This window comes from Clupea harengus, chromosome 7 (assembly GCF_900700415.2).
Source record: "Clupea harengus chromosome 7, Ch_v2.0.2, whole genome shotgun sequence".
In the NCBI taxonomy this organism is placed as follows: Eukaryota; Metazoa; Chordata; class Actinopteri; order Clupeiformes; family Clupeidae; genus Clupea; species Clupea harengus.
The window spans coordinates 15,953,075-15,969,339 of NC_045158.1; the positions used below are offsets into that span (position 1 = coordinate 15,953,075).

At 39.1% G+C, this 16,265-nt stretch overlaps 1 protein-coding gene across 1 annotated transcript; it reads right to left on the reverse strand.

The window, feature by feature from the left end:
• Nucleotides 1-2,816: 2,816 nt before the first annotated feature.
• LOC105901096 (arrestin domain-containing protein 3-like) lies at nt 2,817-10,795 on the reverse strand. The gene is made up of 7 exons (XM_012828489.3): nt 10,051-10,795; nt 9,156-9,200; nt 9,000-9,060; nt 7,807-7,954; nt 7,615-7,711; nt 6,340-6,599; nt 2,817-6,062 (listed from the first exon to the last, which is right to left on the reverse strand). The coding sequence occupies exons 1-7, from the start codon at nt 10,418-10,420 to the stop codon at nt 5,865-5,867; spliced, it is 1,179 nt and encodes a 392-aa protein (XP_012683943.2). The 5' UTR covers nt 10,421-10,795; the 3' UTR covers nt 2,817-5,864.
• Nucleotides 10,796-16,265: the final 5,470 nt, after the last annotated feature.

Genomic DNA, 16,265 nt, shown 5'->3' on the forward strand with positions numbered 1-16,265 from the left:
GAGCGAAGTAATGCATGTCTGGATTCGTTTTTCTGCATCTTGAAGGGATAGGACTTTTCTGACTTTGGCCAATATTACATAGATTAAAAAAAGATGTCTTTGACATTGGTTTTATTTGTGAGTCGAATGAGATGTATTGGTAAATAGTTAGTTACTTTTCTCAACATTACAAGTCTATAAAGAATTAACATACATGACAAAGTACTGCTTAGTTGTGTCTTTTCATATTGCGCAATCAAAAACATAAACTTTTACATAACAGACAATCTAGCAAGGGGCTGCTCTGGACTTAGCTAGGTATACATGTAATTATTACCAGACTGTATATAATACAAATGTATAATAATGAATGCATAATTGATAGGACATAATTGATACCTGACAGACCTGCAAGACACAGATGTGAACAAGTGTGTGGCAATGAGAGTATTTTATCAATACCTGACAATTGATGTGAGTTTCACCTTTTGCAATATTTGTTGTTGTTTAATTAGTGAGTAATGAATGATCACAACAATGTGTATTCCACCCATTGCGGTTGTTTATTTCAGGTGTATTGAATGTATATAATTAAATAAACTATTTAAGAAACTGAAAACACATGAATGCCTTCAAAATCTCAGTTGTTTGAAGTCTAAAAGTATTTCAGTTTCAGTACAGAAACTTGGTATTGCATCTTCAACCTCTGATAAGTATGTACTTACTATAAGCTTGTACTCCATTTTCAGGATCCTACAGTTGAAGATGGACACAGTGACGCTTGGTGGTATTGTGAGGACCTAGGGGTGATGATGGGTGGAGGACGGGACAGGCTCTCCCTCTTTCAGAATTTCCTCTTGCCTTGTGCAAAGAAGCTGTGCTTCACATAGTTGTAGTACTTGAGTTTGAAGGCATGTTCTGACCCTCTGTCACAATCTTCAGGACATGTATGCGATAAACATCACATAATACACAAACATACGCATGCGCGCACACACATTTGTAGCATGGATATTCTCTCTGTGTGGATATAGAATGATATCCCAGAGGTAAACAGTTTCATCTTTTTTTTAATAATAAAACAATAATTTACTACAAACAACAACAAAAAAGAATACAAACATTTGCCATTACTCTATTACAACTTGAATAACCTTTGATTGGGATGAGATTTGAGTTCCAGGTGATGGCATAGACTTGTAAGGACACATTGCTATGTAAAACCTCACTCGTACAATTACATTTCCCACTTGCATCCAAGTAATGTAAGAAAAACATATTAAGGAGCGCCTACATTTTGGGAAGGTTATCAATATATTCCAGACATCCAAGATGGCATGTAAGGTATGTAAGTGGTAATTCTTTATATTTTGAGGGGTTATCTGTAAAATGACCTCTGCATAGGCAGAAGTGGAGAATAGGCAGTGGAACATACATGCTGCTTAAGGCCCCGTCACACCATGACGTTCTGGTCAACGTTCTATGATGTTAGAGGAAACGTTGGTAATCGTCCATGGTCGCTGGAATTGCGCCAGAAGAGCTTTGTGTGAAAGCTGGTGAACGCTGTAATCGTCGGTAATCGTCGGTGATCGGAGGAGAACGCTCGTCCAAAAAAAAAGTTTTGAACATGCACAAAAGTTCTCATGGAGATTTAATTTAAACGCTGGAGAACTTTCGTGGAACGTTTTATTAACTTTGCACGCGTTTGGCTATCATAGTCAGTCGTTGGGTAGGGTAGACTGAGTACAGTTGATGCACCCGAAATAACTTATGTGCGCAGCAATCCTGAGACGTGATTTTTAGTTTGGACATGCCTACTAACGTCCTCTTTGATCCAGGGAAATTTGAGCACCTAACCCATCTTTCGTAGGTAGATATCGGCGAAAGTTTTTTCACCAAGGGAAGATCTTGATTTTATCATGTCCCTTCTACAATTAATATGTTATTAACCATACGTGATCAACAAACGCAATTTACATCATTGCAGACGTTATTCTGTGCACTATACATCTACATATTCAATGCTATCATGCCATGCAAGGTCATTGCATAATCTAGCGAAAAGCGGAGTGGAGGGTATATGCTTGCTTGAGCCAGCATGAAGTAGATGTAGCCTACTGAACTTGAACATAGCTGAGCACTGTTATAGCTGGTGCTGTTCCATGGCAGATGGATATGATATGAAGACTCTTGTGACAGGGACAATGTGTGTGGATGTGTTGATGTTTTCTAATAATAAACATTGAGAAACACAAATTCAGTGTCAAATTTAAATCATTTATTTTAATAACATAAAACCCCAGGAATAACGCCCGTAATAACAGTAAATCTTCGTCCGAAGACATTGCTAGTGAAAGAGGCTTTGTATTCTTCTTACTTTCAGCAGCATTTATCATCTTCTTACTTGCAGCAGCGCTAGTAGTAGAAGCCCCCCTCACACCTTTTCGTGGTCTTGGCGGCATGCTGTTCACTGTTCAGATCAACTGAATCCACTATGATTTTCCAGCGTTTTTTACCCGTTTGACCATAAAACCCACACGTAAATTACACTCTTAACACGCTCTTCTATTTTTTTTTTATTGATGCATAGTGACAATACAATAACACAAAGAACATCATACATTACAGCAGTACATTAAAACAAACAACACGCTCTTCTAAGGTTGACTTATCGTTTGTCGCGCTGGAGTGACACGTCAGCACACGTTTGTCGCGGACCAGTGACACGTCACTTGGTCGGTGTTACACACTCCTCATGCGTCAGTCCCACGCTAGTCATGTGTCAGTCCTACGCAATTATTTCGTTAGTAACACGCCAGATGTGTCCACATCGCCCTAGAACGCTCGAAATTGAACGATTAGAAAGTTCAGAGAACTTTGACCAGAACGTCATGGTGTGACGGGGCCTTTATATGTAAAGGGTCATCATTCATAAACAGCACAAAAAATGTACCATATATTTCTCTCATGTAAACTCAAAAGGGCCTGTACCATACAGCTGAAATCAGACATTATTTTCCTCGCTCACAGGGCACAAAGGGAGTAATAGAAGTCATGGAACACGGCTCTCAGCTTTCCCATCCTGCTTGGCGAGACCTATCAGAACACACCTTTTATGGAAATTTAGAATGGCAGTTTCAGGAAACTTGTCTCACGTGTTGACAAATTGACATCCTTTCAACAGTAGCAGCTGACTTTCACGGTTTACTGTTTCAAGTCAACTGTGTACTTGTGGAATCACTCATGTCAGGTGAAACTTTCTGTAATATCTCCATGCAGCTAAAGGGCAGGGAGACTTACATTTGGATTGTCGCTGATCTAAAGGCAGGGTGATCACAGGAAGACAAAATGGAGACACATACAGTCCACTCAACAGTAAATGAAGCCCATCACAATTACTTAAATGAGGTATCATTGCAGTTAAGGCTGAATTCTTACTTGTATACCTCTTACCTACAGGTATCTTGTCAAACTCATTTGTAGTCATGAGAATATGTTGTAGCTTTTTAAAATAAGTATTTATTTGTATTGACAAATACAAATAAGATAATCTCACTACGAGGATATTTCAGGTTGAAACACAGGGTATGCAGAGTAATCAAGGTACCCAAGGCTGTCACGGTTTTGTAAGTGTAATATCTGGAATGCTCATATCAGCCAAAGTGACCTTTGTCTTTTCTGCCTACATGCATCTGTTCAACCTCACCTCCAAGTAGTAGAGTAGTAGTAGACATAAAACATTTGGTCTCACTAAAGTAGTGCACAATGTTGAGATAAGTAGATTTCCCCCACACATTCTGTTGAAATATAGATACCTCGAGACCTGCTTTGCGTCTGTAGTGATTTGTAACATTGTCTTAATAAAGGAGAACTCATCTTGTCACTTACATAATAGGCTATACGATGACTCCTCATATTAGAAATCATCATATTCACCTCATCAACCAGACCAGTTATGAGTGAAACCACAATGGTAATGTACTAATGCACAGTAACCCCCGGACGTGATTAGTAGAAAGGACGATGACATTTATTGTTTCCATGACCTCTGTTGATAGTAAGGGTTAAGGAGATAAGAAGTCATGTGCTGCTGACTCATTTTCCCCTATGGTTGTTTAACCCCAGGACACCAAAACACTAATTATAAAATAAAATAATAATTATAATAATAATAATAATGATAATAATAATAAAAGCTGGATGAATATAATTTATTACAATGGGCTATTTTTTAAAACACAATGGCTAAAGTACTGGTTGGGGCATTAGGTATGAAGTGAAAAGTTCTCTGTTCAGCCTTACTAACTAGGAACCACACTAGGCGTTTCCTACTGCCAGGATGTTGCAACATGTTCAGTGCATTTGTTCTCTAAGTTAGTGAGCTAAATGGTGGAAATGTCATTCTCTGAAGCTTAATTTATGGTTGAGGAAACATAAATAGGGAAAGTTTTTCACTCTTTAAGCTAATTCTAGTGTACATTGGAAATCTGTTCTAAATCAAGGCGATATTGGTGATATAATCATTAGTTGATATTTTAGAGTTAGTATCAAACACTTCTTGTTTAAATAGGAGGAGGAAATAGGAATAGTCTGCTAAATGACTAAATGTAAATGTAAATGTAAATATTCTTCAACTGTTGTTGGTTTGACGGGGGAAAAAATGATGGTGCAAATCAAATAAATTCATACAATGTTGTTTAAACCCCAGTCCTCCACTCCCTCCACTGGCTTCCAATTAACCAAGGAATCATTTTCAAAGTCCTTCTCCTAGTTCACAAGGCCATACACACTACCGGTCCAACCTAGCTCCAGGACCTCCTCACCCCTCATTTCACATCCAGGACACTTAGGTCAGGAAACTCCAACCCCCTTGCAGTTCCCCGGACAAAACTGACAAAAATGGGAGATCGTGCCTTCTCCTCGCTGGGGCCACGTCTATGGAACAAGCTCCCGGAGAACATTAGGGCCTTAGATTCCCTCGCTGCTTTTAAATCACACATCAAAACCATCCTATTAATCTCTGCCTTCACCTAAAGTCCTGGTTTAGTTTTTGTTTTTTGTTTTTAGATTGCGTTGTTTAAATTATTCTGTCCTAAATTGCGTTTTTTAATTATTAATTATTTTAAATTAATTTTTTTTTTTTTTTTGTATTTTATATTATCCTATTTTCTGCACTTCTTTAGCACTTCTATTACTTTTTATTATTGTTGTGATTGTTTAACCATGTAAAGCACCTTGAGACTTCTTTGTATTTTAAATGGGCTATACAAATAACATCCATTATTATTATTATTATTATTATTTTTATTATTAATGACCTGTACATTACCTAATACCTTTCGTATCTTTGGCCTCATCATTCCACTACTCTACATTTGTCTTAATATTCAGGTTGTATTTAATTCGATGTTGTTTAATATTTTAGATAGAGTTTTAATTAAAGGAATATGTCAAAAGAAATTTTTAAGTTTAAGCAGATTTCACCGTTTCTGTGTAGTGATCCCTCTGTGAATGATCTTCTTATTATTTCCCTATTTTAAGTACTAGTGGTACCCCAACTTGACACTGTAAATTGCGTTACAATGTTTAACTGGCCAGTTCATGCTATTGAGATACCACTGTTTGTACAGTTTCATAGACAGTTCTTCCTTTAACTAGTAAACACTAAAAATGCCCTATACTACACTATAGTTTACAGTGACAATATGACACATGCAGTCAATGTCTTCTTAGGTATCAGTCTGGCATATTCTGCAATTTATACAAAACCCTGTGGTGCAGAATTTCAGTAAAATTTTTCTGTGAAATTATGAACTATTATGAATTAATATTACAATGAAATGACTAACCATGTAAAAACATCTCAGCACATTCACTATAAAGTATTATGCAGACGTACTCCCTGACGGGCCCAAGGGGGATGGGTATAGACTGTAGGCACTGTATGGAGGAGGAGGCTCTGTTCTCTCCAAAGCATCTGATGTGGCTGCACCTGTGGCTGCACCTGCCATCTGCGGCGGGGCAAGGATGACCAATGGAAGCTTGATCGCTGGATTTCTGGAATACTTGATATCCAGATAGACCTGAGGAGTTGACATCAGACCGGAGTTGACAACCAATGGGTCAAAAATCACTTAAACAGTACAATCCATACACTGATGCATTTAGGGAATTTTCCTTCAATGCAGTTTGTAAATGTTTTACTGACTCTGCCACAAGTAAACTTTAACTTAAGGGGTTAACTCTGCATATTTTCTTGGATTATATAGAAGGCGTAATTGCAATATTCATTTAAAATGACACTATACAAACAAATATAATTCAAATTACTAATGAGGCTCCCTCTAAATGATGACGTACCTTGAGTCTATATTCCACTTTGAGGATCCGGCTGCTGTCGAGAATGGAGGGGGTGATGTCTGAGGGGATGCTCATCGATAAGCTCACAGTTTCATTTGTTGATGGTTCAATGGGCTCTCCTTCCTCTTTGACGATATCTTTAGTGTGTACCCGCCTGTTCTTAAGAGCAAAGTAACTTTGTTTCTGGTACAGGCAATATTTGGGCTTAATAGCACGAGAAGAGTTGTTCTGGATTTCAGCCGTTATCTTTAATTCATCTCCTGTTGATGATAAACAAAATTAATCAATTTTTCAGACTTAAAAGTTTACAATCATACCATATAGTCTATTACTAGACATGCTGGTACTGACAATACAATACAATCTAAAGTCCATATGAACCTTACTAAATTTTGTCAGTTAGGAAACAAAAAAGTGAAAACTATTTTTTATACCTATGTACATAACTTCATAAGTGATGTAGAACACAGTGCATGTTCCCTACGAGTTTTACATTAACATTTAGTTCTGAGTATGCAGTGGTGTTTGTGTTTTTGTACGTAATTGTTATAACATTTTTTTTGTCATGGTTCTGTTGGGATGATTATAACAAATGAATAATAAACACACTCAAATAAAAACAGAAAATTGAGTATGTGGGTCTAAACCCCAGCCATTTTGGAGGGTGCACATGTATATAGTGTGACTGATATCTAAAGGGATTTATAGAAAAATAAAGGGGGTATTTACAAGCTAGAAAAATAAACAAATTGTGGAAACATATGGTGAATATATTATGTTTTGGGGCAAATGGACTGTTACAAATAAATCAATTGCCTGTAATAACAATGCTAACTTGCGATGTTAGCCTTAGGGCTAGTTCAGAATGTGAATTAGTTCTCAAATTAATTATCTGATTGTAAACTATAGTGCAGAGGCACTGGTTAGATCCATAAGATACATGCTAAACTCCAGGGTTGAATAGTAGGCATAAACCTGCATCCTTGTCTTCCACCGCACCTGTTTTCTCCAGGAACCAACAAGGTGGCAGTGGTAACTGGGGTGAAGTTACTCATGGTGCCTTGTTGCACTGGTGAGTTGCCCAGGCAACCTTAGGGGCCATTGAGTGTACTATACAGCCAACATGTGGATTGAAGCAGTGTCACTTGGAAGTGATAATTCAGTAAAATGGTCCCATGGACAACTACAGTTTTTATCTCTTCATTGTTACATAAATATAAGTGCTCTCCATTCTAATGTTAAATAAACTTCTCTTACTCAACACATGACACCTACCAGTGTAATACTTCATGCTGTCGATGCTTGCTCCCACTGAGATACTTCCAGAGTTAAGAAACCTTAAATTCTTCTCTGTAGTCCCAAACTGAGCCGCCTGAGAAGAAACAGAACTGAATTAACACCAAAAGGGTCACACAGTGTACCTTTACAAGAACAGGAGCAAACACTAAGCGGGAAGAGGGTTTTTACCTTCATGTCTGGAACATGCATATCAGTCCTGGACACAAAAGTGAACTCAGTTTTGTCTTTGGTTGACAGCAGCATCGACCTGCTCAATTTTGCCTCAAGGAAGAAAATCACTTTTCCAGTTTCACCTTTGAAGGATGATGGCATGTCCCTGTTGTGTACAAATATGAGAGGGCAGCATACCTTTTAATGTTTCACAGCAAGGCTGTCTGCAAGGTGCAATGCATAGAGCGGGCATTAAAGATTTGCAAGGGGACCAACATTTTCTACTGTTAGATTAGTCTGAGTTACAGTGATGCAGGCATGGATGGACATGATTGGAGAGAACTGAAAGTAACACTTTAAGTTGTAATTTACAAAGAGATTGTATGAGACTGAAAACAAAGAGAGTACAAGTACTGAGACAACAAAATGCAGTTAGCATCTAATCAGAAGTGAAAAAAGCAGAAAAGTGCAGAGTATGTACATATGTATAGTGGTAATATATAAATAAATAAGATGTATACAGTATGAAATAAGATATAAGATATATGCAGTATGAACAGTATTGAGTAACACTTTAAGTTGTAATTCACAAAGAGATTGTATGAGACTGAAAACAAAGATTTTGACAAACAACTTACAGGACAACAGTCCTCTATCAAATACATATTGTATAGGCCTATAATGTAGGTTGACGAAAAAATGACAATGTCATCAGTTGGACTGTTAACGGGATGTCATCCTGGGGTGGACAGTTGTGTAAGGCGCGCACAACAATTTAACATGAATAGTTAATGTACACATGCCATAGTGAAGGCTGCAATTGCAACTTTGCATCAAATTACAATGACTTGGTGTCAAGCTCAATCGTTTTGTGATTCAAACGCTGGTCAAACAGTCCTGCTTAGCAACCACAAGCATGAAACTAAAGAAAGAATAGGCTACTAAAGTTTCTCCCCACGCTGTCTAATGGGAGTAAGTGGTTGGAGTTTGTGACTTGCATTAGTCAATGTAACATGCAATAAGATATTCTTCCGTTATTGATCGATTTGTTTTGGTTATGTTTAGGGTTAGTTGTTTAAGGATACATTTTACTTTTCGACTGGAAACTTTGTAATTTATGAAATTTGTATACATTTTGACAAGCAAAAATGGCCCTGCAGCAGAGTAACATTTTTATTCTATACAATACACAATATCGGCAACAGACTTACTGCGGAGGTATTTGAAAAGTGAATGGATACACATGGCATCCCGGAAGAACAACATCAGAATCTGAGGAGATAGAGAGAGGGTGTTGAAGTCAGTAGTGCTCCTTTTCTATATTACATATATTCTTGTGCTTTGTCATGGGCTGTTTGTAAACTCACACGTCTCCTGTGATTGGTCTTGCAGGAGTGAAAACCCATCTCCTTCTGGAGAGAAAACAATTTGTTGTGCCATCACTTTCAAAAGATCAGGGAAAGTTCCTTGCTGTGATTGACAATGTGGTCCAACGCAAAAGTCTTTATATATGTTTTGCAGGAGGGATCTGGGCATTACTGCATGCTTCCTTGTTGTGTATATTATGTGGTGTCTCCCAGTGTGCCATGAGAATGCTGATGTCTGCAGAATTCTGTTTTAATGTTCTAAATTGGAGTGATCTGTGTTTCCCCCTTCTACATGTATTTCCTGTGAGTGATTGAGAGTCAGTGTGTATAAAAGCGTTAATGTATAAATGCCCTATCGTGATGTCTATGATGTTTTATCGTCTTCATCTACCCTGAGCCTGTAAAATGTCTCTGCCTATATAAGCCCGTTCTATTTGTGCATTATGTAAGACCCCGTTCACACCTGGTATTAGTTTGTGTCTTTGGTGATGCACTGAGGAGGCATTGAGAACACATTGAGATCAGATGACTCGGACCAGTCCGGGTCTGGGACAAATGTGGTCACATTATTTTAGAAGTTTGAACGTGAATGTGTCTTGAGCTACATTGAAAGCCTGCCTACTCGTATCCATAAGCAGAAGTTCTTGTCTGCGCGTCAATGGGGTCATACTTTAAGCCTTGATTGCTGCCTTCTGCTGGTTAAAAACAACTTTTTGTCGTTGCTAGCGGTTGCTGCTTTTGTCGTTTCTTTGCCTATAGAACGAGACCTAATCACAAGCAAGTCACGCAATACGTGTGGACACAATTGCCAATACCAAGTGTGAACAACCACCAGTGTCTGAATATTTGTGCCTGTGCTCTCATTAAACGGCAAGAGAGAAGGTAATCAACTTACCATTACTTTTCTTCTCTTGTATGAAGAAATGTTCCGACTTGAAGTATGTTTCTTTGTCGGAGTAAACTATTGTAACAGAACCATAATGTTCACTCCACAAGACACTTGCTTTACCTTTCGCTTTAACTGTAAAAGACTTAATCTTCGTTTCCTTAGCGATATCAAGGGTAACACGCCCGGAAATACGGTCACCGCTACTGAAAGTATTGTCCTCATTGATTGCGTCGTATGTTACTGAAATGCTCTTAATCGCTGAAGGCATGTTTGCAATATTGCAAATTGCGGCTCGAGACGAATATAACAGGGTATAAAGGGGACTGAGTTTTATGTCGTGGACTTCCTGGAAAAGCTCACCAACCATAAACACCATCTTTAATTACTCCCTAGCCACTCCTACTGAGAAAAAGTAAAAACAAGGATGCAATAAGTAATCAAGGACATACATGAGAAATGACGTGTGCTTTCTTATTCATGCATCACTAGCAAGGTAGCCTACGTCACTTTCTGACACAGAAATAACTTTAAATCAAGACAAGGAACTCTTAACTTACAACTTGGAGTAGCCTACAGACAGTGCAGCGAGAAACACACACACACACACACACACACGGACATTGAAAAACAGAGAACTGAGGAAACACAAGGGTTTAAATACACAGGACTAAATTAGAAAATAAGACAGAGCTGGCCAAGGAACAACGAGACACACCAGGCAGCAACGAAAGGGGCGTGAACAAAGGCACAAAGGACAACAAAAGCACGTGGTCCACAGAAAGTAAACCAAAAAGCACATGGCCAAACAAGGAAGCAAACACCAGGAACTTTATGTCACAAGCCATGTCTACTACCGCGCACTTTACGAAGTGCACTGCAATACAGTGCGTAGTGCACGATAAGCACTTACATCTGTAGTGCGTTCTGTCGCTGATTAGTGTTGTCTCAAATGGAACAGTGAGGGACGCAAATGTGCCAGCCTTTTACCCATAAATCTCTGCGCCAGCTTCCTCCGGCCAACTGGAAATTTCAAACAAAGTCGTTGAGGAAAGTAACATTCGTGAATATCTTCCACAAGGTGGATTTGTGCAGACCTTTGTAAAGGAGATGATCATCAATGATCTAGGCTACCGACTAAACAGTTTGTCAAGGGCTTTGTATATTGCTACAACACAGGATGTAGAACAATCAACTATGTGTTTTAAATGTGTGTTTCATGACTCATTCAGTAGAGGAGTGGCCAGCATTGGCCAAATGCCATAACATGACCTTTGACACTGGATGAACTTTACCCTACTTTCATTGGTGTGCTCGCTCTCTTGCTTTTCTAATTCAAACTGGTGAGGCAAAAATGTCTACCTCATTTAGCAACAGTCACATTAATCACTTTAACATTTTCTGATAAGAAAACTTACACATTTTCAAGGGAATTGAGTGAACTCAAATATGATTTCATTATATTAGTTGCATAATCTCACATCAATCATATTTTAGGGTACTTGGTTCTACTATAATTTGGAGCAATATTCTCCAGATGTCTCCTACAAGTCTACAAACTACACATAAAATGTAAGTGCCATATTCACAGTTTCCTCTGTCAGCATTTCTCAAAGAAGATTGTTTTTGTTTATTTTGGGATATCCCTACTTGATTTGTCCGGATGGTGCTGCAAACAGCTGTGTGTTCTTTCCATAGATCAGTGAAAAGAGTTGGTCTCATGCAGAAATTGTCTGTAAAGACTTTGTATCCACGGCCCAGGGAAGGAAAATCCAGTAGTGCCATGACAGAATCATAGCTTAATCCATTTCCACTGCCCAAGGTATTCTTCCCCTCATAAATGGAAAAGTTCCAGGCCATTTGACGTATCAGAACAAATCATTTATAGTCCAATTTGTTGGGCAGAGCACTCTGGCTTGTGGGCCGAGTCACCAAGGTGAACCCTGGAGTCGACGGTCGTATCAGGTCAGCGGTGGTCAAGGTCAAGGACAGACACTACCTCAGACCAGTTGCCCGCCTCATCACCCTTCCCGCCATCCCGGAGATGGACTCAGAACCATCCAGCCCTTCTGATGATGGCAAACTTGGCGGACCAACTTTGGGGGCGGCTGTTACAAAGGACTGATGGTTTAGACTGTGCACGTGAACAGCCCTTTGGCTGCTGCTGGGTCATTCCGTTAGTGCATGCACCCCTTATGGCTGCACTTGTACAGCCAATCAGAGTGTAGTCTGGGGATGCTTGCGCTGACGGTACCCAGTGGCGGGAATAGCAGATCAGTGGACTGACGAGACAGAAGTAAGGTGTTGAGATACAAACGTTTCAGTATAAAGATTAGATTGAGAGAGTGTTGGAATCGTGTGCGTTCAGATACCTGTAAGTATTTATAATGCTCCTTGGTTATGTTTAGTTTATACTGTTATCAGTCTGTGTTTGTTAGACAGTGCATTGATGTTTTAAATGCGTTGTATGATCGCGGGTGCATATTTAATTAATGCTGGTGTCGCGGTTACATTATAAACATGGACATAATCTTTGTTGGTTAATTACTGACATGTTTAACCATAACTTGTGCTGTTTAGCAGCTAGAATGTGATAGACTACGTGAGTTATGTAGGAAGTAGTGTCACTTCAGTAATATGTGAGAATATTGCTATTATTAATGTGAGGTTATGACTAGCATTATATTGTGAGATGCCTACTAGTATGATTGCTAAGTATCTCTGTTGTATTGTTTCTTTGCAGAACCACACGCAAATATAACCACACACAAGTATATAACCTTATCACACACACACACACGTTAATATAACACACATACAAAATACATCTATGTTGAATTCCATTCCATTCATCTCAACTTTGCAATAAACCTCAAGTTTGGATTGTACATCATCTCAGGCATTTTAATCAGATGCACCACAGTGGCTTCTAAGCATTTCTTACCAGACAACATAGTCTCCACAACAAGTAGAGTAGACTAAAGGCGAAGTAATGCATGTCTGGAATTCAATTCAATTCAATTCAACTTTATTTCGCCATGTATACATATACTAGGAATTTGTTTTGGTATTCTCCATGCAGGCTATAGTATCACCAAACTATCTCCTGCACGAGATCTCCACGGCCGCTACACAAGCGCCATCGGAATTTTTTTTTTTTTTTTTTTTTTTTTTTTTCAATAAAACCAGACCAGTCCGGACCAGTCCGGGTCTGGGACAAATGTGGTCACATTATTTTAGAAGTTTGAACGTGAATGTGTCTTGAGCTACATTGAAAGCCTGCCTACTCGTATCCGTAAGCAGAAGTTCTTGTCTGCGCGTCAATGGGGTCATACTTTAAGCCTTGATTGCTGCCTTCTGCTGGTTAAAAACAACTTTTTATCGTTGCTAGCGGTTGCTGCTTTTGTCGTTTCTTTGCCTATAGAGCGAGACCTAATCACAAGCAAGTCACGCAATACGTGTGGACACAATTGCCAATACCAAGTGTGAACAACCACCAGTGTCTGAATATTTGTGCCTGTGCTCTCATTAAACGGCAAGAGAGAAGGTAATCAACTTACCATTACTTTTCTTCTCTTGTATGAAGAAATGTTCCGACTTGAAGTATGTTTCTTTGTCGGAGTAAACTATTGTAACAGAACCATAACGTTCACTCCACAAGACACTTGCTTTACCTTTCGCTTTAACTGTAAAAGACTTAATCTTCGTTTCCTTAGCGATATCAAGGGTAACACGCCCGGAAATACGGTCACCGCTACTGAAAGTATTGTCCTCATTGATTGCGTCGTATGTTACTGAAATGCTCTTAATCGCTGAAGGCATGTTTGCAATATTGCAAATTGCGGCTCGAGACGAATATAACAGGGTATAGAGGGGACTGAGTTTTATGTCGTGGACTTCCTGGAAAAGCTCACCAACCATAAACACCATCTTTAATTACTCCCTAGCCACTCCTACTGAGAAAAAGTAAAAACAAGGATGCAATAAGTAATCAAGGACATACATGAGAAATGACGTGTGCTTGCTTATTCATGCATCACTAGCAAGGTAGCCTACGTCACTTTCTGACACAGAAATAACTTTAAATCAAGACAAGGAACTCTTAACTTACAACTTGGAGTAGCCTACAGACAGTGCAGCGAGAGAAACACACACACACACACACACACACACACACACACACACACGAACATTGAAAAACAGAGAACTGAGGAAACACAAGGGTTTAAATACACAGGACTAAATTAGAAAATAAGACAGAGCTGGCCAAGGAACAACGAGACACACCAGGGGTACGTTCGTCGTAGGATTGAAGCTAAGTTAATCAATTGGCCTTATAGCCCGTTAAGATTAGCGAGCTGATTGAGAACAGCAAATATCGGTTCGTTAACGGCTGACCCGCATCCTAATCATGTGGTTAATTTCAAGCAGGCTAAAGTTATCATGGCATTTGCGCGTGCACGTCCTACTTCAAAAGGCAGGAAAGGTCGATCACCAAAACCATGATTTTCTAACGGTATAATGGTTCTAAACTCAAAGAAAAGGGCTCTTTTTTTCTCCGCTGGCGAGTAGGAGATGAACATGAACGCTTATGAAGAATACAAGACCATAATCATGGCAAAATTCAACACCACCACCGCTGTGAGAGCAAGGTGTGTTGGGATGTTTATATGGTGATATCTATGTATGAATATCTGATGCCAAGTGTCAGCTGGTACAGAGGTTTCATCTACCGGTTTGCATCTACATGGTTGCTAGTTCAAATCCCCTCACCTCCTTCCTCGATGTAGTTTTACATTTCCTTGGAAGTCGCTTTGAATAAAAGCGTCTGTTAAATGACTAAATGTATTAATAACAAATGCAATAAATTGAAGCGGTGAAAATAAATTGTCTGTATTTCTCTCTATTCTTATCATGAGTCCACCGTAATCATTTTCTACAATAATGGTGTAGCCTACTAATAACACTCATATAATTATGAGTGCTTTGTTCTCCGCATCACCGACACTACAAAAATGTACAGTCAATGTGGTGTTTGCAATAAATGACTCGAGAAGGTCTTGTAAATTAATGATTCCTTGTCGGCTGAATCGGTAGCGCTCATACAAGAATAATGGATCTTGGCGATCGCAAAGAACTCTCTCCCTCCGCTAATCTAACTCTAATATCAGTCCTTGGTCAATGGGATCCCTCCTTTTTCCGGGGGTGTGGCAAGCTTATCCAGCTACACTTAAGTTAGCCTGCCCTGGAGCAGGTTAGTGCTAATCGATATGTAACTATGGTGATTTATCAAAAGTTGCTTCCACGAACCAAAAAGAGGGGCGTTTTTTATCTTAGCCTGAAAATTAGCTCGCTAAACCGTTTAGCGAGCTACGACGAATACCCCCCTGGCAGCAACGAAAGGGGTGAGAACAAAGGCACAAAGGACAACAAAAGCACGTGGTCCACAGAAAGTAAACCAAAAAGCACATGGCCAAACAAGGAAGCAAACACAAGGAACTTTATGTCACAAGCCATGTCTACTACCGCGCACTTTACGAAGTGCACTGCAATACAGTGCGTAGTGCACGATAAGCACTTACATCTGTAGTGCGTTCTGTCGCTGATTAGTGTTGTCTCAAATGGAACAGTGAGGGACGCAAATGTGCCAGCCTTTTACCCATAAATCTCTGCGCCAGCTTCCTCCGGCCAACTGGAAATTTCAAACAAAGTCGTTGAGGAAAGTAACATTCGTGAATATCTTCCACAAGGTGGATTTGTGCAGACCTTTGTAAAGTAGATGATCATCAATGATCTAGGCTACCGACTAAACAGTTTGTCAAGGGCTTTGTATATTGCTACAACACAGGATGTAGAACAATCAACTATGTGTTTTAAATGTGTGTTTCATGACTCATTCAGTAGAGGAGTGGCCAGCATTGGCCAAATGCCATAACATGACCTTTGACACTGGATGAACATTAACCACTTTAACATTTTCTGATAAGAAAACTTACACATTTTCAAGAGAATTGAGTGAACTCAAATATGATTTCATTATATTAGTTGCATAATCTCACATCAATCATATTTTAAGGTACTTGGTTCTACTATAATTTGGAGCAATATTCTCCAGATGTCTCCTACAAGTCTACAAACTACACATAAAATGTAAGTGCCATATTCACAGTTTCCTCTGTCAGCATTTCTCAAAGAAGATTGTTTTTGTTTATTTTGGGATATCC